Below are 23,279 nucleotides of genomic sequence, written 5' to 3'. Positions count from 1 at the left end.
TGTCCTGCATAGGTTTTTTTTATTTGCCTTAGGCCATTGCCTTTGGTCTGATCCTGCGTGTCAGCCCTTTACAATTTATTGGTGCAAATCACCGACACATAGAAGATAATGTGTGGCAGAAGGCCAATAATTGCTGTTACAGAAAGTCCATGCCAGTATTCCAATGATTGTTTTTCTTTTCCCCTTCTTATTCCTTGAGCCATACCAGCCATTAAGTTTCTCTTCCATGTAAAAGCCCTCCTCTTTGGCTCAGGTCTATAGCTCCTTCTTTAATGACTGCCCCCAGCAGCTAGATATAACACTACATTAGAACACAAGAATGTTGGGAATTCAAATAAAGAGTGGCGGCAGGCTTTAAAAAATGGTATAGGCTAACTCCATCTACATTATGTTGGCTCTATCTCTCCTTCTCAGCCACTCCTTGGGATATGTGAAGTTGCGTAAGTTGTGTCTCTCTGAGAGACAGACAAAATCTGTGGCTGAGAAAAAAAAAGAGTGCAGTAATCCACCACCCACCTCCCATGACTCACGCAGTCATTATATGGAGATGTAGTGATTGCCAGGCACACAGAAGGAGGGAAGGAGAATTCCCCACAGGTCCTGTGCCTCCCTCTTCTTTGCCATATAAAGATAATCAATTTAGCAAAGCTAGGGATGAGGGGTGTCTTTCTCCCTTCTTTGACAGCCCCTGCAGTCATATTTTGTCAGTTACTGCAAGGCTGAACACTGATGTGGGACAGCAAGAGCAGTCAAAGAATGAAGGGAGAAGCAGCAAATGAGCCTAGCGGTTTTAAAAACCTCTAGGTTTCCTTGTAGGCTTTTTATTATTAGGATATTCAACAGGGATTGGGAGAATGTTGTAATAGTCTTATGGCCTGCTGCAGTATATTGCTAAAAACACTGGAGAAGCCTTTTCATGCTACCACTGCAGGCTATGAAGTGATCCTATAGACTACTAGCACTTCCTTGAACCAATGCTGCACAGCAGCTGCAGTTCAAGCACCACCCCAATGCTAATCTATTCATTAAGAAAGATTTATTAGAAGCCACAAAATCTAGTGCCTCAATCCACCTTATAGGAAAGCCTCTTTCAGTACTCAACTTCAATATCAATCTATTTGTAAATGTAAATGTAAATGTTGTATACTTGTAAAGCGCACAGCTGCCCCAGCAACGGGGCGTCCCGGCGCTGTATACCGCTGGGGAAACCATCCTGGCTTTCCCTGTGAGATGGTCCCTACTGGGCATCTCCAAGGTGAAGACAAGCATCCCCGGCGCTGATTGGGCCGTAAGTGGAGATTAAGCAAGCTATTGCCCAGATTTGCTGAGTGGGATCCATGGTTAGAGTAGGCACCGAGGCGAGAATTATCGAGTCCGCTGACCTTGGCCCAAGACTATTTGTTATAGTTAAAAGCATTAATTCCTTTAGAAGTATGCATTACCTTATATAAATATCTTGCTACCGGATTATTACACTTCTCTCAATACTTTTAATGGCACCATACTCAAAAAGGGTTCTACCAGTGCTCTTCTAATTACCCTTGTCTAGCAAAACCTTTTGCAATACTAGTTGACCCTACATTTTCTTTCCAACTAAGCTGCCATGGTGACTCATTTCTAGAGTGTTGCCAACTAATGAACAAGTTATTTACCTTCGGTAACTATATATCTGTAAGAAACATTAGTTAGTTAGATTCCTCACCTTAGAATAACCCCAGGCGTCAGGCTGGATCCGGAAAGATTTTTCCTCAGCAATACCCTTGCGCGTCGCTAGGCGTCGTCTGTGGCTCCGCGTCCGTCATCGGCGTCGTGCGCCGGAATGACATCGGAGTACTTAGACGCCGCCCTTGCGCGCTGACGTCAGTTCTTGTACATAGCTTTCCGTGCCAGGAACGCAGAGCCATGCAAGAGACCGACACTGGTGCCCAAAAATTCTAGGGCCCTGAAAGGGATAACCTCAACCCTAGATATCGGTTCGTAGAACGGGGAGGATGGGTGGGTCGGTGAGGAATCTAACTAACTAATGTTTCTTACAGATATATCGTTACCGAAGGTAAGTAACTTGTTCATCTGAAAGAAACACGTTAGTTAGATTCCTCACCTTAGAATAGATACCCTAGCAATACCAACCCCGGTGGTGGGTCTCCGAACCAAGATCACACCAGAAAGTTGTAATGAAGAGCCTGTTCTCACAGGAAGCTTGGTGTCAAAGGTTTATTTGACATAACAGCCGGTTACACAGCACAGCACCAACGTTACTCCGTTGCTCCTTCTCCTACTGGAATGAGTGATCATCATCAAATACATCACTCCATTCCATTACATGAAGAGCATTCTAATGTTCTAAACACAGATCACAACACATCCCCCTCCCAATAAACAACCACCAATACATTAGTAATAACATTCAAAATAAGAAAACAACAATAAAACAATTGCAGAAGATAACACTATGTGACAACATAATTTAAACAGGAAAAGTAAAAGTGAGCACATGACAGCATAAAAACTACACTAGGGCAGCTACACAAGGATGAAAATAACCCTAATGCAACACATAATCCCTCAATTTGACGGGCACTTTTCTGCACCTAGCAGAAGGAATTCTGAATTCCCTACCACCAGAAACACTACTGTCATCAGAACATCTTACCCCCGTCAACACAGGTCTGGAAACTTCCGCATCATGGAACCCACCAGAATACCTGACCAAACCTAGACATGCTCCACCAGCAATCTGTGTCAACTCTGACCACATTCTTCTTGATGGCCACAATGGTAAAAGGACCTAGAAAACCAGATCTACCTTTAAAAGTGTGTCTAGGATTCTTCACCAGCACTTGATCACCAACACACCACTTCTTGTATTTTACATTCATCCTAGAATCATAACTTGATTTATATCTCCTCTGATAATCAGTAACCCTGGTGCGTCTCATGTCTGCAGACATACCATTGCCAATGCTAGCAGGTAGCCAACTAGGATTCAAGTTGGAAGAAGCTTTCCTCCCCCTCAAATCTTCAAAAGGAGACTTAAGTGTGATAACATTAGGTGTAGTGCGGTGAGCCCACCAGGTGTCCCTCAACAGTATCAACGGGTAACCTCAACTCCAGAGCCCGCTGAGCACAACTCTTAACCACCCTGTTCATCCTTTCAGCCAACCCATTAGCCTGGGGAGAGTACAAAGCTGTCTTCTGGTGAACAATGTTAAAATCTTTCAGAAAATTGCACATTTCATGGGAAACAAATTGTACCCCATTGTCTGTAACCAAAAAACTTGGAACTCCTTCTGACGCAAAAACATCCTTAAGGAAGTTTAACACCGTTTTAGTGCTAGCCACAGACACACATTTGGTGACTACCCACTTTGAAATATAATCCACCAGTAAAATAACAAATCTTTCAAAAGAAGGTAACAGCTCAAATGGGCCCACTATATGTAAGCCCAACTTCGTCCAAACCCTCTCAGGAACCTCAACAGGAGACAAAGGAGCTTTGCTAGGGGTATGCGACTTATCATTAGCAGTACAAGACAAACAGTCCTTAACCACAGCCTCGATCATGTGATCCATACTAGGCCACCAATACTTCTCCCTCACCCGAGCTTTGGTTAAACTCCTGCCCAAGTGACCTTCATGAGCAAGGTTAATTATTCTATCCCTAAAAGCATTCGGAGGAATCACTCTGTCACCTCTCATAAGGTTGTCGTAACAAAAAGACAACTCCTCTCTCACACCCCAAAAAGGTCTAATTTCCAAATCCAAAGTCTTGTAATCAGGCCAACCATGACTTATCCACTCTTTAAGGAGAACAAAATCTCTGTCATTATTTACACCCTCCGCCCACTTCTTAGACGAAAAGGCAGATTCTGCCACCCACAGCACACCTTCCTCCACACCACAGTCTGAAACCTGTCCAACCGGTAGACGTGAAAGACAATCCGCAGATTTGTTACACAAACCCGGAATGTAACGGACCACAAAATTGAATTCCTGGAGTCCTTCACTCCAACGCTTGAGTCTAGGTGTAACATTCTCATTAGGACGGCACAAGAAGACTTGAACCAAAGGCCGATGATCCGTCCGGACCAGACAGGGAATTCCCCAGAGATAAAACTTAAAGTGTTGAATTGCCCAGAAGACACACAACGCTTCTCTTTCAATGCAAGAGTAATTAACCTCCGCATCTTTGAGGGCCCTAGAAGCAAACGCTATTGCTCTGTCTTCACCATCCACTACTTGGGAGAGCACCGCTCCCAAACCTTTCAGACTGGCATCCGTCGTCAAGACAGTCTTGCAATTCACATCAAAATGACCTAAAGTGGGCATCCTACCAATCTCAGCTTTTATGCACGCAAAGGCCTCCTGGCACTCCCCAGACCATGTAAACTGTGTCCCTTTTTTGAGTAGAGTCCTAATCGGTTCAGCTACACTAGCAAACCCTGGAACAAACTTAGAGTAAAACTCGGCGAGCCCTAAAAATGATCTCACCTGATCTTTATCCTGAGGGACAGGAGCTTTCACCACAGCTTCGGCTAACTCCAACTTGGGTTGTATACCCTCCCCCGAGATTACATGCCCTAAGTATGTCACAGAATTCAATCCCACACAACATTTTTGTTTTTTAACTGTGAGTCCTGCATCCCTCAGTTTCTCCAACACAGTATAGAGAGTCAAACGATGTTCCTCTTCGTTTTCCCCATAGATCAAAATATCATCTTGGAAAAACATCACATTGGGTATTTTTCCAAGAACCATCTTCATGACCCTTTGAAAACAGGCCGCCGCCGACGCCAGCCCAAAAGGCATTCGTAAAAAGCGATAAGCTCCCAAAGGCGCAAGGCCTCTTTTGGCAGTGGGGAGAGCCTTCGTTAGATCTTTTCGCCACCGAAGAGAACGCGCAATGTCAGCAGTTCTGCGCGTTGGAGTTTCCAAGGCGGCACTCGCTCGGAGACTCTTTTCATCGCGAGTGGAGTTGCGGTCTGTTGTACGCCTTTCCACCTATACCACTTCTGCCCAGAGTGCTGAAGAAGATCAGGCGCGACCAGGCCCAAGTCATCTTGGTAGCTCCAGATTGGGCACGAAGGTACTGGTATCCCGAGCTACTCACTCTGTCGATCGATCCCCCGATACGACTGCCTCTTCGGGAGGACCTTCTGTCGCAGCAGTAGGGAACGGTCCTCCACCCGAACCTGTCCAGCCTTCACCTCCATGCGTGGAGATTGAGCGGCGATAGTTGATGCCATTTGACTTGCCTCCTGAAGTCTGTGATGTGATTCTGGCAGCCAGGCGTCCCTCCACAAAATCGGTATACGCCTGCAGGTGGAACAAATTTGTGGCATGGTGCACAGCAAAGGCTGTGGATCCCCTTTCCGCCCCTCTTTCTGAGGTTCTCCTCTTTCTTCTTTCCATGGCTCAGCAAGGCTCTGCTCTGGGCACTCTTAAAGGTTATCTTTAAGCTATCTCTGCTTTCTTATGGCTTCCTGATCAGCCTTCTCTTTTCAAATCCCCTGTGGTTTCTCGATTCTTCAAGGGCATTACTCACATGTTTCCTCCTGTCCCTTTCGTAATGACTCAGTGGGATTTGAACCTGGTATTAACGTATCTGATGTGCGCTCCCTTTGAGAGAACAGAACAGCCAAAGAAGCCGTCTCTCCGGACTTGGCTGTGCAGGCAATAATGTTTAGCAAACGTGTGCAGCGAGGCCCACGTTGCTGCCTGACAGATGTCCTGCAAGGGGACTCCCCGGCCCAGGGCAGTTGTCGCCGCTGTGGCCCGAGTGGAGGGGCCCTCAGCCCTACAGGAGGTTCCTTTTTAGCCAAGGAGTAACAAGCTTTGATACACAAAACGACCCACTGAGAGATGGTTCACTTGTGCACCGCCCATCCCTTCTTAGCGCCCACGTAGCCAACAAAGAGTTGGTCGTCCACCCGGAACTGCTTGGTGCGGTCCAAATAAAAGGACAGCGGACGTTTTGGGTCCAGACGGTGGAGCCTCTCTTTCTCTTTCGAAGGATGCGGAGGCGGAAAGAAGGTTGGCAACGTAACAGACTGCCCGATGTGAAAGGCAATTACCACCTTAGGGAGAAAGGAAGGACGAGTCCTGAGAACAACCTTGTACGGATGGACAGAAAGAAAAGGAGGTTTAGAAGAGAGAGCCTGGAGCTCACTCACCCTCCTAGCAGAGGTGATGGCAACCAGGAAAGCAGTCTTGAGCGTCAACAGACAAAGGGGACAATTATGAAGTGGCTCAAAGGGAGCGCACATCAGATACGTTAATACCAGGTTCAAATCCCACTGAGGCATTACGAAAGGGACAGGAGGAAACATGTGAGTAATGCCCTTGAAGAATCGAGAAACAACAGGGGATTTGAAAAGAGAAGGCTGATCAGGAAGCCATAAGAAAGCAGAGATAGCTTAAAGATAACCTTTAAGAGTGCCCAGAGCAGAGCCCTGCTGGGCCATGGAAAGAAGAAAGAGGAGAACCTCAGAAAGAGGGGCGGAAAGGGGATCCACAGCCTTTGCTGTGCACCATGCCACAAATTTGTTCCACCTGCAGGCGTATACCGATTTTGTGGAGGGACGCCTGGCTGCCAGAATCACATCACAGACTTCAGAAGGCAAGTCAAATGGCATCAACTATCGCCGCTCAATCGCCACGATGGAGGTGAAGGCTGGACAGGTTCGGGTGGAGGACCGTCCCCTACTGCTGCGACAGAAGGTCCTCCCAAAGAGGCAGTCGTATCGGGGGATCGATCGACAGAGTGAGTAGCTCGGGATACCAGTACCTTCGTGCCCAATCTGGAGCTACCAAGATGACTTGGGCCCGGTCACGCCTGATCTTCTTCAGCACTCTGGGCAGAAGTGGTATAGGTGGAAAGGCGTACAACAGACCGCAACTCCACTCGCGATGAAAAGAGTCTCCGAGCGAGTGCCGCCTTGGAAACTCCAACGCGCAGAACTGCTGACATTGCGCGTTCTCTTCGGTGGCGAATAGATCTAACGAAGGCTCTCCCCACTGCCAAAAGAGGCCTTGCGCCACGTCCGAGTGTAGACGCCAGTCGTGATCCATCATCCACCGGCGGCTGAGTTTGTCTGCTCTGGTGCTCAGAGAGCCCGCCAAATGTTGAACCACCAGGGTGATGCCATGATGTTCCAGCCAGGTCCAGAGGCGCAGAGCCTCCTGACAAAGGGTCCACGACCCCACCCGCCCTGTTTGTTGCAATACCACATGGCGGTGGTGTTGTCTGTGAACACCTGCACTACACTAACCCTGGACAGAAGGAAGGAATGCCTTCAGTGCAAGTCCGATCGCTCTCAGCTCCAAAAGGTTGATATGGAGCAGAGACTCCGCCGGAGACCAGAGTCCTCTGATCTCCGCTTCTCCCATGTGGCCTCCCCATCCCAGTAGGGACGCATCCGTCACTACTACGTGCTCCAGTTGGGGTAGGGAGAGGGATCTGCCACTGACCCAATCGCGGTCCGTGAGCCACCACTGCAACTGTCTTGCAGTGCCCTTCGAGATCAAGACATGGTCGGACAGGTTGCCCCGATGCTGGGCCCATTGAAACTTCAGGTCCCACTGCAGAGCCCACATCAGCCACCTGGAGTGATGCACTAACAGGATGCAAGAGGCCATCAGACCCAGAAACCGCAGCACCAACCTGACCGAAACCCGGGATATAGGCTGAAAGATGGGAATCAGAGCCTGAATATCCCGGACCCGCTGTTCCGGAGGGTAAGCCCAGAACTGCGCCGAGTCCAGAACCGCTCCGATGAAGAGGAGCTTCTGGGAGGGACTCAGATGCGACTTCGGCACATTGATGGAGAACCCCAGCGAATGCAGGAGGTCGGCCGTAGTCTGGAGGTGGGAGACGACTGCCTGGGGCGAGCCCGCCTTCAACAACCAGTCGTCGAGATAGGGGAAGACTGGAACCCCCAATCTGTGCAGATGAGCTGCAACCACCGCCATCACTTTCGTGAACACCCGAGGGGCACTGGTAAGGCCGAAGGAGAGCACGGTAAACTGAAAATGCTCCTGACCCACCGTGAATCGCAGGTAACGCCGGTGGGCCGGCAGGACGGGGATGTGGAAGTAAGCGTCCTGCAAGTCCAATGCTTCCATCCAGTCTCCAGGGTCTAGGGCAGCCAGAACCTGAGCGAAGGTGAGCATCTTGAACCTCTCCTTCCGGAGGAAGGCGCTGACGCTCCTGAGGTCCAAGATAGGGTGTAGGCCCCCTTTGCCCTTCTTGGGAACCAGAAAGTAGTGGGAATAACAACCACGACCTACTTCTGGACCAGGAACGCGCTCAATGGCCCCCTTGGCCAAGAGGGCCATAACTTCCTCCTGAGAAGATCCAAGTGAGCCCCCGACGTGCGGTGGTACTGTGGTGGCATGGCTGGAGGGGTCACCTCGAAGGGGAGGGAGTAGCCCCTTCGGACGATTTGCAGCACCCACCTGTCCGACGTGATAGAACGCCAGTGGAGCAGGTGATGGCGAACTCTGCCTCCCACTGGCGTGGAATGGGCCTGAAAGCATTGACTAGGAGGGCTTTGAGGCGGATGCTGCCGGGGTAGATGTGGACTGACCGGCACGTTGTCCCCCAGTACCGCCTCGGCGGAATCCACGTCCGCGACTGCGTGGAGGTTGGTTCTGTGGCCTGTGGCTAGGTGGACGTGAGGGGGAGCCCCTTCCTTGTCCACGAAAGGGGTGAAAAGCGGAAGTTTGCAGGCGCGGGCCGAGAGGCCCAAGGACTTGGCCGTAGCCCGGGAGTCCTTAAAGCGCTCCAGCGTACTATCCGCCTTGTCGCCAATGAGGCGACTGCCATCGAAGGGCATGTCCATGAGGCTGCTCTGGACATCCCCATAGAAACTGGTGGACCGCAGCCAGGTCTGGCGGCGGAGCGCCACTGTGGTCGACATCGCCCTACCCAGCGAGTCCGTAGTGTCCAGTCTACATCTGATAGCGTGCCGCGCTGCATCCCGCCCGTCGGCAAGAGCCTGGGCGAGCCGTGTCCGGGCCTCCTCCAGACACTGGGGCAGCACGTCCTCCACCGTATCCCACAGGGAGTGGGAGTAACGGTCCAAGAGACAAGCGGTGTTAATAGACCGCAGTCCCAAACTAAGGGAGGAGAACAGCTTCTTACCAAACTGTTCAAGTCTCTTGGATTCCCAATCCGGGGGAGCGGACGGGAAGGAGGTCTGGGAAGGCTCTCGGGCGTGGGGTGTTGGGACAGAAAACTGGGGTCGCCCGGTGAGGGCGGTGGCGCCGGGCCACGTTCCGGTCCACAGGAGGAACTGTGGAGGGCCTGGACCAGGTGCCCTTCAGAACGTCACTGAGTGCCTCATTGAACTGCAGCAGAGACTCCGAGGAGCTTGCTGACGGTTGAAGCATCTCTGTGAGGAGATTCGTCCTCACGGCCACAGCAGGCAGCTCTAGCCCAAGAGCTTTGGCCGCCTTGCGCAGTACCACTGAAAATGCAGCACCTTGCTCCGAAGCCACGGTCGGCGGAGAGATGAAGCCAGCGTCAGGGGAGGTATCAAGACCACTGGCATCCCCCAGCTCATCTGCCCAGTCCTGTGATAACTGGCCCTGCCGGGCCAGAGAGTCCTCAGACCCCTCCCAGTCGTCACCGTCATCCGATTCCTGGTAGACAGGTGGAATGATCGGAGCCGGGCGGAAGATGAAATTGCCACCCATCGGCGTCGGACGCGGCGCCTGGCGGTGCCGCTCCGACACCGGGCCCGGACCGGGACTGAACCGGGTAACGGCGTCGTCCAAAGGCGGCGCCGGAGGTGGTACCGGAGGTGACGCCAGTGGAGGGGTCGTGAGGTCGACCGGCGTCGTCTGGGATCCAGGCCTGGATCCCAAGGGGACCTGTGGCGTCGGGACCGGAGTCGACGCCGCCGGCTCGCTAGGCCTCCCAGTCGAGCCCGTGGGGCCCGAAGGTGCGCCGGCAGAGCCACGCCACTCATGGCCGAGAGGAAGGCACTGATCTCCGCCGGAGTCGCGTCGGTCCCAGGGACCGGTGGGTATGGGGACGGATGCGACTCCTGCGGCTCCGACGGAGCCGTGTGGGTGGTACCACCCTAACCCTCAGCCGAGTCGCGCGACCGGCGAGGGGAGCCCGAAGAGCGATGTCGCCTCTTGGACTTCTTACTATGCTTCGACTTACCCGAAGACTTGGAACCGGACGAGTGGCGGTGATGACTGCGGCTCCGCGACCGGTCCCTCGACCGGGACCGTGAACGGCGCGGAGCCGACTGCCGGAACTCCAGTAGCTTGTGGGACCGCTCCCGTCTAGCCTTCGAAGTCAGGGCCCGGCAGTTGAGGCACGACTCGGAATCGTGGTCAGCCCCCAGGCAGTAGAGGCACCAGCGGTGGTGGTCCGTAACCAACATCAGTCAGTGACAGGAGTCACAGGGTTTAAAACCAGGCATCCTACCGGCACCAGAGTTGAGTCGACAAAAGAGACCAAAAGAGTCAAAAAGTTTAGTCAAAAAATGACTAAAAGGGTATGCTCTTCCCAGATCGGCGCTGTCTGGCACGGAAAAAAGAAGAACTGACATCAGCGCGCGAGGGCGGCGTCTAAGTACTCCGACGACGTCATTCCAGCGCACGACGCCGACGGACGCGGAGCCGCAGACGACGCCTAGCGACGCGCAAGGGTATTGATGATGAAAAATCTTTCCGGATCCAGCCTGACGCCTGGGGATATTCTAAGGTGAGGAATCTAACTAACGTGTTTCTTTCAGATATGGCCACAACCTTCCCTTTGTTACTAAAATGAAGTTATTCAATGCTCATTTTTATTTACTTTCATTTTGATTGCCCTTTATCTACTTTGAACTAAATTGCATACTACAGACACTAACCTATGTCTAGTCCCTTCTGGGCCTTCTTGTGGTTTATCATTAGTCATCTGTGGCGCTAGCATTTTCTTAGTTGTATCCTATTAACACATTTTACAAGAGAGCTATGTATTTTCACATAAACAATTACACTAGCTCCAGTGTGCTCCTACTATCTTACAGCAGACTAAGCTCCATTCACTAATGCTCCTAGACAGACAGCAGGGATTAGTTCTTAGGGGTTATTTAGAATTTGGCAGATGTGGGACACATGTCAAAAATACCTGTGTATACACTCTTGACATCCATCAATTTTTGATGAATACTGGGCATCTGCCAAACTCTAAATATCTCTCTTAGTCTCTACCACGATATCCAAGGTCCAGCTAAACTTTACCAGTTGAATTTTCTGACTTTATATTAGTTTTTAAGAACTTGGTCTACATTTGAGGTTAGACATACTAGATGGAAATACATGGATATTAATACTTTTGGATGTATGCACAGTACCACATCTCTCAACTGGTTCAGTCCTGTGACACTTCACCATTCCTTAATTTTTCAAAACCTTCTGGTATGCGTTTAGATCATATCTCATATAGTTTTCTACGGACTGTATTTGGTGTGATTCATTTATTTTGCCTTACTTTAAGTTGCCTTACTTTCCTGGGTTCTGACTTTATGTCAGTTCCTCAACATTAGTCTAACCCACTGCCCACAGTAAAACAACTTGAGAGCATTGATTGTTTTTAATCCCATCTTTGTAATTTGAGTTATTTTCTGATTAAAGATTTAACTGTCACCTACCTCTTGGTATTCTATTTAGTATGTATGGAGGTTTTGTCCTGCATTCACCTTTAATGCTATAACATATTTGTTTATTCCCCCTTGCCACTTCGATGAATATATTTTGATATATTAGTTAACATGTGTCATTAAACTATGAATGAAACCAATTTGGATACCTGGCTGTAATGTGTTTCTTTCTTTATGGAATAGATACATTATGTTTGCTCACTGAGCAGGTTTGGGAAAATACCCATATCTATTTGAAATTTTCAATGCACATTTTTGCTTGTTCCAAATATTGTTAGATAAAATATCTTGATTTGACATGCTTTTGACTTCTCTCTCTTGTGATTCATAGCCACTAGTCCCTACAACATAAAATCTGTAGTTTAGTGTTGGTTTAGCAAGTATGAGGTATTAAGTAACAAAACTCGCTCTGTAATGTGTAATGTAAAGAATTTCCCCATAGCAGAACATTATTTTAGGTACCTTGCACTGAGTAGTGTCACTTTACAAGATTGGTATCCAATACTGACATTTGTTGCCGCTTGTTCCCACCCGACTTGGTAGTCAATAGAACATCCTAGTTTTTCAGGTATCCAGTTTAAGCCTTATGGCATCAAAGTTACTCTCCCTTTGACTAGATGAGCTTGCCCTACTGGGTGATTTTGGTAGCATGAATTACTAACATCATAATGTTTTCTTGACATGCCTCTTAAATATAGTTGATATATTTCTGGATTCAAATAGTTTGACATTGCTCACAAGGTTCACGTTAGTTCCTTATTGTCTCGGTTCTCCTTTTCACCAATACACTTGCAATCAAAAGCTTATTATAAATATTTCCATTCAGTCACAGAATATTCATGCCATTAACATGAAAATATGTCCTCATTTTTTAATCATGAAAAACTCACTTTTTCATGCATGTCCATTTCTCCCACAGATTTCAAAGAGAAGCCTCCTGTTGAATATTTTTAAAGTCATGAAATTCAAGATTCCGGTCAAATTATGGTTCAGATCAAATGTGTTCTATAGGTTTGCCTTTTTGGAGTTTGTAACTGTCTTCCATTGTTTACACTTTCAAGTTCATGTAACGTGTAGTATATTTTGCCATCCGTACCCTTTTTTGAACTTCACTTTTTCTGACTGCTGTAACCCAAACAAGCCCTGATAGACATCCGGAGCAGCGACCTCTGGGGAAAAGAAAAATGGGGGACTGATTTGTGTGTGGTGACTCCTGAAAGACTTTGACAAGATAAAAAGAAAATCTACTTGTAAAAGAACCCTTTGACTGTACAAATCAGTGTTCACACATTTATTGTATGAAATATAAATATACAACTGAAGACCATATTGAACACTTTATGGACTTTGTTCCTTTTTGTTCATATCTAAAAACAACTATTTGGCATTCTCTATTTTTACCTGACAGGTAAATTCAAAGTTCACGAGGTTTGCTCATGCATTTCTATGACATTTGTTAAACAGAGCAAAGCCAAGTTTGTACCGTATGTGGTTAGCCAAGCACTTGAAAGCAGTTCAGCCAAAACATAGATGTTTGTTTGCCTACATACACAAATTATGAGAGATTAGCACTCATTCTTACTATGTTTAGAGATGTGTGAAAATATATTTATCCAGCATTTAATTATACTGGGACTTCATTACTAGATGGATAAACACATGTGTCAAGAGGAAAAATGTAAAATATAAACATTGCATTCAGACCCCAGGTTGCTGCAAAATACATTCATCCCGACACACAAATCACTGCTTTTCTAACTCACCTGGCTGACGGATAATGGATCATCTGCACTTTGGTCATCCGCTGACTTTGGAATTTCTAATCTGTCAATGAAGGTCTGCAGTTCTTTCCTGAATGCCTTCATCTGGGCATTAATACGATAAAGCAGCTCATGTTCTCTTATTCTGCTGCCCTCATCTTCTTCGTCCATCAGTCCAAAGAGATCTCCATTTGCCACATAAATTCTTGCCTCCGTGATGATTGTGCTGGTGTCTGAAATCAGACGATCTATTGTCTTTCCCAGACGCTCCGCCTCAGAGCGGATGTCCTTCATTTGCTGCCTATCAGCATAATTCTTTTGCCACCCTGATGCTGGAGGATAAAAAGATCGGGTTGGAGTCAAGCAACGGATGTTACGGACCTCCTCTGAGTCACTTTCACCACCAATTGGACCTTCACGTTTTCTGTGTGGTGGGCGTGAATCATCATCACTTTCCTTCTTCCCTGTGTCACTATCAGCATCACTGTCCCGGGGGCTGCCACGAATACCCAGGTGGGAGGCCAGGTCATAGCGCTGCATATTGGACATGAGCACTCTGTTCTCATACTGTAGCTGCATGACCTTGCCACTCAGCTCATTGATCTGCATTCGGGCAGCTTTTAGTTCTTCTTGCAAGGCCTCAGTTTTGGCACTGTCAGTATGCCTAGAGCTCTCATGGCTTGCAGATTTGTACTTGTACTTGTTCATTTCAGCAGTGATGCGTTTATTCTGCTCCTCCATGTCAGAAAGATTCCGTCTAAGCAGTTCTGCCTCATCTTCAACCAGCTGCAGGTGCTGACGCATTTCTGAGAGAGACTCATTTTGCTCCCCTAAGAGAGGGTTGGTGTTCCCTGAGTAATCATCTCCCCTCAAGTCATCAAGCTCTGCTTTCAGGCCCCTGTTTTCCACCTCCAGTTCTACTATTTTCCTGCCCAGTATGTTAGCTTCTTCTTCCACCAGCCTCAGGCGGAGTTTGAGTTCTGCTTCTCTGGTGGTTGGAGGTCCCCCAGCCTCACCTTTTGGCAGAGGGCTATCCAGGTCTCCATAGAATGACCTGTATTTCTGTAGCTCATGTTCGATTCGGTCTTTCTCTTTGTCTATCTTGGCCATTTTCTTTCTCATGAGGGTTGCTTCTTCTTTGACAAACTGAAGTTGACATTTCAAATCGTCACTGTCCTCCTCAGAAGTAAAGAAGAAAGGCAAGATTAGGAAAATACAATAGGAAATGGGTAGTAAAGTAGGGTCTGATTTAGGAAAGGTTGGTCATATATGAAAAATAGTGGTAATGTATTTCCTCTATATAGGTAATGGTAATTTCAAATGAACCAATGCATTCCGAAAGCACTAAGGGCCTTATTAAAATTATAACAGGCATCTCACCAAGCCTGTGTTACTTAGAGATACTAGCCTGCCTAGTGGGGATCTTTGAGTCTTAAGTGCACTGACTGCTGGGGCAGATTACTTGAGATTCAAAAGAATAACAAGAATAATGGCATGTTTTTGCAGCCCACTCTGCATTAATTTTCCATAAATCATCTGCCACAGTGAGAGCTACTCTGTGGAACAAAAATGCATCAATGATCCTCATACACAGGAAGTTTTTCTGTGCGGAGGTCAGTGGTTGCCTTCTTTAACATAATGAGGACAGAAAGTCCATCACAGGGACCAGGTCGCCCTGTGGCAGATGGGTTTCCAGAGTAAGAGTTTCTAACGGTAGAGCCACCTAGGGCCCAACCATTCAAAACCCTGCGGTTTTCCCACTTGAATGCGAAGCAGAGAAACCACATGTTTGGCGGGGCTGGAACACCCCAATATATGGAAGTGCTCCTGATCTGCCAAACTCTAACTGATAGACCAGGCACTACATTGGAGGATTCTGGACTGGTCAAAATCTGTCAGTGCTGACTCCTTTGACAAAGGTAGTTCTGTGAGTGGGAGCTCCATCAAAGGGGAATAGGGTAACATAGAATTTACCATTTCCTTCACAAAATGGCCAGATCACTTACAACCCTACTCTGCCACTTTTATTCTGTAACAGGGTGCGGAAACTTTCACTGGCAGAATCTTCCAACCTTTGCTTTTCTGAGGATTATATGTTACTACACTTCTCTAGATCAGACTATTATTGTTTTACATTTCTGAGATAACTTCGCACAATATTACACATTTGCTTGAAAAAGAAACTAATTTCAAACTTCTAGAGGTGAAGAAAAATATATATGAAAGAAATGTTTTCTTATAAAATGTTTTGAGCACATATAAATCAAAATGTACACACATATTTTCTGCACAATTTTCACATTTAAGCTGATACTAGTCAATGTAGACCTGAAGTTTTAAGAAAAGTGCCTTATATTAGTTGCTACTTTGCTTGTAAAACATGAACTTTTATTTTTGTCGAAAAGCTGAAGCAACATTGAAAAAGTGTAATGCTTACTTTTTTCGTTTCACATGCAGAAAATAATATTTTTTCTTTGAGGTTGTGGTGGGATAGTGGCTTGTATGTCTTATCTTCTATCTTCAAGGTAAAAGTAGTGCTTGAGAGAAAGTCTTCTATATTTTAATGAGACTGAACCTGTATCTTTGCTACCTTCTCTTCATTGGTTGGCTGTCTGAGATATTGTGTCTTACTGATAATTTTAGAATTCTGTCGTTTTATGAATTTGTTGGCAGCATTTTAGATTCAAATTCTCTTCTAGCTTCCTTTAAACCAGGTTCCCTGCTAGCTTCCTTTGGAGGAGATGCCTTTCCAGCTTACTGTATAGGAGAGGGCTTTTGCAGCATATAGAGCAGATTTCCATTCAGACTTTCTCTTTCTCACACACTAGACATTTGGAAGAATTTTTCCATTGCCGGAAGGAGTTTAACTTGACTCATAGGCTTTCCACAATGACACCTTCTGCATGACTTTTAACCAACTTTCCAACTTTTTCCTGGATAAGCCGACTACAGTTTTCCCTTCATGGGAAACTGAATATTTTTATTTAATTTGAGACAACGTTATAAAAGTTAGCCTTTGCATTTATGATTTTGAATTGGCTTCAAATATATTGATTAATGCATTGGCAATTGAATTTCAACTAATTTGATGATCTGAACTTCTATCTTTGCTAATCTTTTAATCAAGCCGTATAGTTCGCAAATCCAATACCCTCTGTCAATCTTTGTGGGGCCACGTTATTGTAATGTATTGATTGTTGTGACAGCCTCGGTCCAGAACAAAAGATCAGTTGGAGTACAGCATGAACCTGAATTTGCTCCAGATAGTTTGAAAAGTACTGTATTAAAACATGACAAGGGACTTAAAATAATAGCTTATGAAGACTTTGATTCTGGACATACCTCTGGTGGTGTCTGCTGTGACTTTTTTTCCGACTTTTGAGAGTCTTTACTTCCTCTTCTTTTCAGAGAAAGCTACAAAGCAAATACATAAAATGTCATTATGCTGAATAGAGTTGGTAGACTTTACATTTAATTTAAACATATGACCTTTTGAGATAGCCAGATATCTTGGTTCCCAACAGACTAATATTACTTTCATTCATTTGTGTTAGTTACAAATTCTGGAGTGGTAGTTGAAGTGACATCCTGAAACCATCATGACATCACAAGTTGTATGACACAGCATTATCCTCTTGTAAGAAATAACTTCAAAATATCATAGAAACCAATAAAAGGCAATTGCAACAGCAGAGGGGTTTGCATTGGAATCACTTAAGTGACAGCCTGCCACTTGCTCCCCACACACAAATATGTGATCATCAATTTCTGGCTAGTTGATAGTGTAGAAAAGCACTCACACGTCCATTCCCTTGGTTAGGAAAGATGCCATAGGGGATCACGTTTTAGAATCGTGGCAATACTTAAACAAGTATTAGCAAAGTGGTCTGCCTTGCGTTTTGAGTCCTGAATTAACCATTAAAACAGACTCCTGCAGTGGAAAATAGAACAAACATTGCCAACGTCAGTAGGTCTAGCTTGCATTTTCATTCTGGTCTAAAGTACTGTAAAAATGTGTACTGCAATAAACAAAACAGAACAAAAAAAAACAGCCAATGATTGTTTTCTTATACAATGCATCTATAAGATAAAAATATGTGCATGATGACTCGATGTATTTTTGAGCTAGAAAATAGGCCCCCTGCATTGCAATGCAAGTGCTACATAGGAGGTAAAATTATACACGAAACAGCCAATAGCATGCTGTGAGAATTGAATGCTCCTGGATGGAGCCAAATCCCAATCTATGTATATTTAAAAAAAATGATAAAAATATGACTGCAGTCTGCAGAGAGCTTAAGCTCTACCTATACGTGTTTATATGTAATATGTGAAAATTAAGTGTACTCTTGAGGAATAAAACTGTCTCATGAATTGCAAAAAAGCACTTTATGTAAGGTGTAAAGATGTACCAAACAGCCAACAGTGTGTTGGGAGAGATAGATACTCCTCTGGGACGAGTCAGAGTCCAGTCTGTGGTTTTGTTTAACGAATTGATAACAATAGGTCATGCGAATAAGTCAGCTGTCATGTCATAAATGATGGAGACACATCAAGTGCAGAAAAGAGGGACGATGTCGCCAAAAAGGGGGCCAAGAGAGCAGAAGACAAGAGAGGAAACAAAAGGAGGAGAAAGGGAACACCATGAAAGGGGCTCAGACAAAGTAAAATGGGGAGCAGAATGATTGAATGGAAAGCTTAAAAGGTAGGAGGCAGAAAAAGACCATGATGGGGCGCTATAGTGTCCTGCCGGACATTTCATGAGGAAGACCCTCCATAGGGGCTGTGCTTATGTCTATGTCTAGGTAGGTGTATTTATAAAGCGCACTGTTACTCAGAGTGTGTCCTGGCGCTGTCTGACTGGTAGCAAAACACCCACTCCACACCCATCCAACACAGGCGTCAGAAATCAGGTGACCCTGCTAATAACAGGAGCCGGGCGCATGTGCTCAGGCCAGTTATACCCACAAACTAATGGTGTCTGTGTCATTCATAATTCACCATGTGGGCCTAGGGCCCCTGACACAGGCTATGAGGATGGACGGTCCCACTGTGCCTGGAAACTGCCTCTTTATCCTCGTTGTGCGTATCCAGTGGTGACAGGGAGGTGAAAGTGAGAGATGCGCCCTCCAGAGAGGACATCAGGGAGAGGAACAGACAAGTGAGGCAGCCTGTGGAGAAGCAGGGCACTGGATACTACAGGGAGTAAGAGAGTCCCCGCTGCGCCAGTGCACCATGCCCGAAAAGACAGTGAAGGTGCAGGGTTGATGCTCAGCAGAAGGCCACGGACTCATTCCCAATGGCAGAGTGGCTAACAATAATAAATAAGAACCCCCAGATCTGCACCACCTACACAACCCACTTGAGTCCATGCAGTAGTGGGAACAGCCTTGCATCCCTCAATGTGGTGGTGACTGAGGTCTTGGAGGAGAAATTGACACTGGCACAGTAAGCACTGAGCACCCCCAGTGGCTACAAGCCACCGCCGTGGGGAAGAGTGAAGACTGATCTTTTTCTGCAGTGGCCCACGAGTCGACACCCAATTGCAGGAGAAAGAGAGGCTGTGCAAGGGTAGTGGTATGAGCTTGCTGTGGGGCCAGTGCTGCTACACCAGGGCACAAAACGGCCCCACACCTTGAGTAGCTTGATGCTTCTGCCAAAAAGAAGAGACCCTTTGTCTCCTGCAGCAGCCCTGCTGCACCAGCAATCCGCTGCCTGAACACAAAAGGAAGCGGCAAGGTACTGCAGCCCGTGAAATGCACCCAAAGATACCTTGTGTCTTGGTTCTATCAGCATTGGGAAGGAGAGGTGTGTGCCTGCCTGCCGTACTCTGCAAGAGGTCTCCAAGTCGAATGCACTGAGGAGAACAGGCAGCGCGGAGTCTACAAGATGAGCACCTCCCCCCTGGATGAAGAGGCCACAGTTTACCAGCGCTGAGGCAGCAAACTGTCGAGAGCACGAGAAGTGCTGCACTCCTCTTTGTGATTGCCTGCCGCCACCACCAAGAGGAAAAGCGGCGTACTCCCACAACAAGTGGACAGCACCAGCGGAAACCAAATTAAAGGAGAGTGGTGGATCATCCACTCCCAGTAGTGACGGCAGTTGCAAGAAAGCATGAGCCTCCAGTGAAATGCGGCCCTGCTAAGCCGTATCCAAACAACCACCCTGGCAGCACTGTCTAGATGACACTGAAAGATGTGCAGAAGAGCAGCAGTACAGTGACAAGTCCAGGATATAGGGGACGCAAGTGCCCAGAGCTGCTCAGCTGCAGCAGACACTCATCCAGCCCAGAAACTACTTGATCACAATACTCAAAGAGGCCCTACACCATCACAGGTCACACTGCCTCCAGCACAACCTTTTATCGCCATGCTGGCCGTTCATGGGGAAGTCCCTGCTGGCTGCATCACTGTCACATTGGTAGTGGTACTACACCAGTTCATCAGCACGGACAGAGGCCCTAAGAGGAGAAAGGTCTCTGAGGGAGAGATCAAGAAGAACAAAAGCAAAGGGCAGAGGAGGCATCCAAATGCTAACCTGTTGGCCCCTGGAGCACAATCAGGCACTGCACACTGCAAGCGGACAAACCTTACAGAGGCAAGCACAACAGACATTGCAAAAGGGAGACAGTAACAAGTTGGTGATAGTCAGCCAGGCCATACAGGTGAACCAGAGGAGCAAAGCCTACAGCACCACTCAGCCAAGAACAGAACACAGCTGCCGGTCACAAAAACGTACAGGTATGGTCTGACGACCAAGAAGAAGAGGCCCTGTACAATGCTGCGCTCAGAGTGCTCACGCAGACCTCAAAGACAGTATTTGGTTGCACAACATGGATGACGTCCCAGCGGGACGCCAAAGGTACTAGACCGTCACCGCCAGCCCTGCCACAAACCTGCTTGAAGGCTGTTGCCCTTGAAGTAAGAAGGGGATTGAAGGAGAACAGTGAAAGGGAGGAGAGCACGGTGATCCTGCCTCCGGGTTAAGGAGCAGAGACTTCACAAGAAGTCACCTGGAACACGAGTTGCAACCAACCCAGTGCAACCCACTAAAGAGACTGAATTTTCATACCCCTGAGTCACCATTGTGACCATCCCTATCTGCTAGGTGACCCTAGGAGGTGGGATGCCCAAGGAAAGCAATGTCGGACTAGGAGGTGGATAGAAGCATGCAAAGCCGCAACTGCGCCCCCAACACTAGGGCCCTAATCAACAATGACTCAAGCCAGCAGAGCCTCAAGGCACAGGTCCTGCTCCACACAGAGAAGAGTGGGCAGAACCATGGCTTGGAGTGATAGCCCTGAATAAGTCCCGTAAGAAGTAAAAGGCACGGGTGGCCAGGCACCACACAGCACTCAAGGAGACCCCACACGTGAAGCTAGTGGCTGACCTATAGTGACAGTTAATGACTACCAAGAGTCAATGTTGGCAATTCCTGACTAAAATGTGTACTGCTGCAACAAGAGAACAAAGGCTGCTGGTTCACACTGGGAAACCTGACACCCGACCAACACCAGAAGGAGGGAAGATCAAGAGTAACCAAGCCTAAAAGGAATGCTTGAAAAGACTTGAGCTGCTGACAAAGCACATCTATCCACATGATAAGCCACAGTGGTGAAACAATGAAAACCTGGCAACAGCATAGCGGAAGAACAGAGAGTGAGCCACACGCACACGCAAATTGAGTCTCTGTCCCATACTTCCCAGTACAACCATCCAGACACAGTAACCGACGGCTCACAAACCCCAGGCACCCAGGTTGAAGGATGTAGATACCTCTACAAAGGAAGGATGTAAACACATGCGGACCATCACTCCAAGTTGTTTTTGATGACCCAAGAAAGAAGGCTTGCAAACATGAAGGCAAGTCGTCGTCATCTATCATACAAGTTCATCAAGCGACTGGCAACCCCATCATGCCAGCCCCTGTCTAGTGCAGCATCACTACCACCCCAGGAGCACCAAACAACTAGAGTGGAGTCCAAAACCATCATTATACCAACATTCAAGAAGCACCAGTGACACTCTGAAGAACAAGTCAACCAGCGACTGATCACCCCACCTGCATCATGATTCCAGTGGCAACAGCATGCCTCAGCCATGGCCCATCTTCCCCAGCAGTTGCATGAGTGACGACACAGTTGCTCCTCAGCAGTCTTGCAATAGCCCAGATGCGGCACAGATGCAGCACCAGCTCCGACCACACATAGTCCAGTGACAAAGTATCCAAAGGGTATTAACAAGTGTGAGAGATGGACCTCACACTTCTCCACCAACAGATGGCAGGAAATAGTGGGACCTTTGACTGGAGACTTCAACAGGCAGAAACATGTCCCAGCGGTCTTCAGCGAATCAAGCAACACCACCAAGGCAAGCTTTGCAATGGACTCCACCAAGTACCCTGTTTTCTGAATTGTTGACACCAAACACAAATCACCCTGAGCATCAGCAAAGTGGACCAACTCCTAACTAGGGGCATGATTCCATCTGCTATAATTCCAGAAGGGCCCGGGCTTGTATGAACCAGTGTTCTTGTCCTGATCCCCTCAGGTTACACTATTAATTTAAGGCGCAGATATCCCGTGGCAGCCAGTATCATCAGCCCATATATTCCCTGCTTTCCTGTTGATGGACTCTAGAGAGTAATGGACTACAGTGATTCCAGGTTGTTGTGTTTTTGCTTTTAATGGTTGGACTCGTCCTTTCTATTGGAGTTTGGGAGGAATGTACTGTCCTGCTGGAAACGTCATGAGACAATCCCTCCCTAGGGACTAGGCTACACCCACCCAACAGCCATCCAACTCGGCTTTGAGATCTACTGGCTTTTCCAATGCTTTTTGACAATGCTAAAGAGCATTGGTAAAACGTCCTTTTCGGTGATGCTGTGCAGCTTCTGCAAAATAAAGGAAAAGGAAAAATGAATCATAAAGTGACACACACACAGCGCATGCACATCATGATGCTACTGGGGCCCCTGCCATTCAGTAAGCACACATGTGCATGATTACTTGTGTGCCAGTCATGATGCTACTGGAGCCCCCGCCATTCAGTAAGCACGCATGTGCATGATGACTTATGTGCGCACCTGCATCACCACGCAAGAGAATGCCTACCTAAAGACACAGGTGCTAATTTTATTTTTTATTTTTTTTAATTTATCATTCCAAAATGGCTAAAGCACATTTCGGCATGCAGAAGGGCCCAGCAGTTAAATGGAGCTTCCAGGCCCTCCAAAAAATGCAAACATTTATTACCCTAAATTTTGAAAGGAGCGCAGTGGGTGTGAGAGCAAAAGGAAGAATAGGTAAGGTGAAGGTATGGGGAGTGGGTGGAAGAATAAACTGAAATAAAAATAAACCTGCATGGTAGAGAAGGAATATAGGAATTATAAAGCAGCACATGAGGGAGACAGCAACACGGAGTGCAGGGTGAGTTTGGTGGAGAGGCACGCGAAAGAGTAGCACATGAGGTGAGGGACCAATAGAGTGCATTGGGTGGGTATCTGACGGGGAGAGAACCGCACATGGGAATGACAACACATGCACTCAAAGTTCTTACTGAAAAATAATAGTTTAGTTTCCTAAAAGTGAGCAGTTAAAAGATACAAATCAGCCAATCAAAAGGATGCCTGTTAGAACCTCTTTTCAGAAAACCATGGGGCAAGCAGGATCTACTGAGCCCAATTGTGGGTGTTGAGGCCTTTTACTCCTGATGTCCCGGAGCCCGACTCACTATGGGTCCAGAGAGAGTGCGCCAAGTACCCTTCCAGCACTGGACTCTCAGTAGTAGTGTAGGTCGAGCGAACCCAAGGCTTCCCGGGGAGGAGGTAGATGCAGGGGGTGAACACAGGCTCA

General features: G+C 47.3%; 1 protein-coding gene across 1 annotated transcript in view; it reads right to left on the bottom strand.

The window, feature by feature from the left end:
- The window catches only part of MTCL3 (MTCL family member 3), a 427,396-nt gene that overhangs the window by 135,543 nt on the left and 268,574 nt on the right, over window positions 1–23,279 (bottom strand). The window contains exons 5-6 of the mRNA XM_085611860.1: window positions 16,769–16,840; window positions 13,430–14,605 (exon numbers count right to left, since the gene is read on the bottom strand). Of these exons, the coding sequence (XP_085467986.1) occupies window positions 13,430–14,605; window positions 16,769–16,840 (1,248 nt within the window). The remainder of the gene's footprint in view (window positions 1–13,429; window positions 14,606–16,768; window positions 16,841–23,279) is intronic.

The sequence above is a fragment of the Triturus cristatus genome, chromosome 6 (assembly GCF_964204655.1).
Source record: "Triturus cristatus chromosome 6, aTriCri1.1, whole genome shotgun sequence".
NCBI classification, from domain to species: Eukaryota; Metazoa; Chordata; class Amphibia; order Caudata; family Salamandridae; genus Triturus; species Triturus cristatus.
The sequence above is the reverse complement of the archived record's forward strand: the minus strand, read 5'-3'. Positions and strand labels throughout refer to the sequence as shown.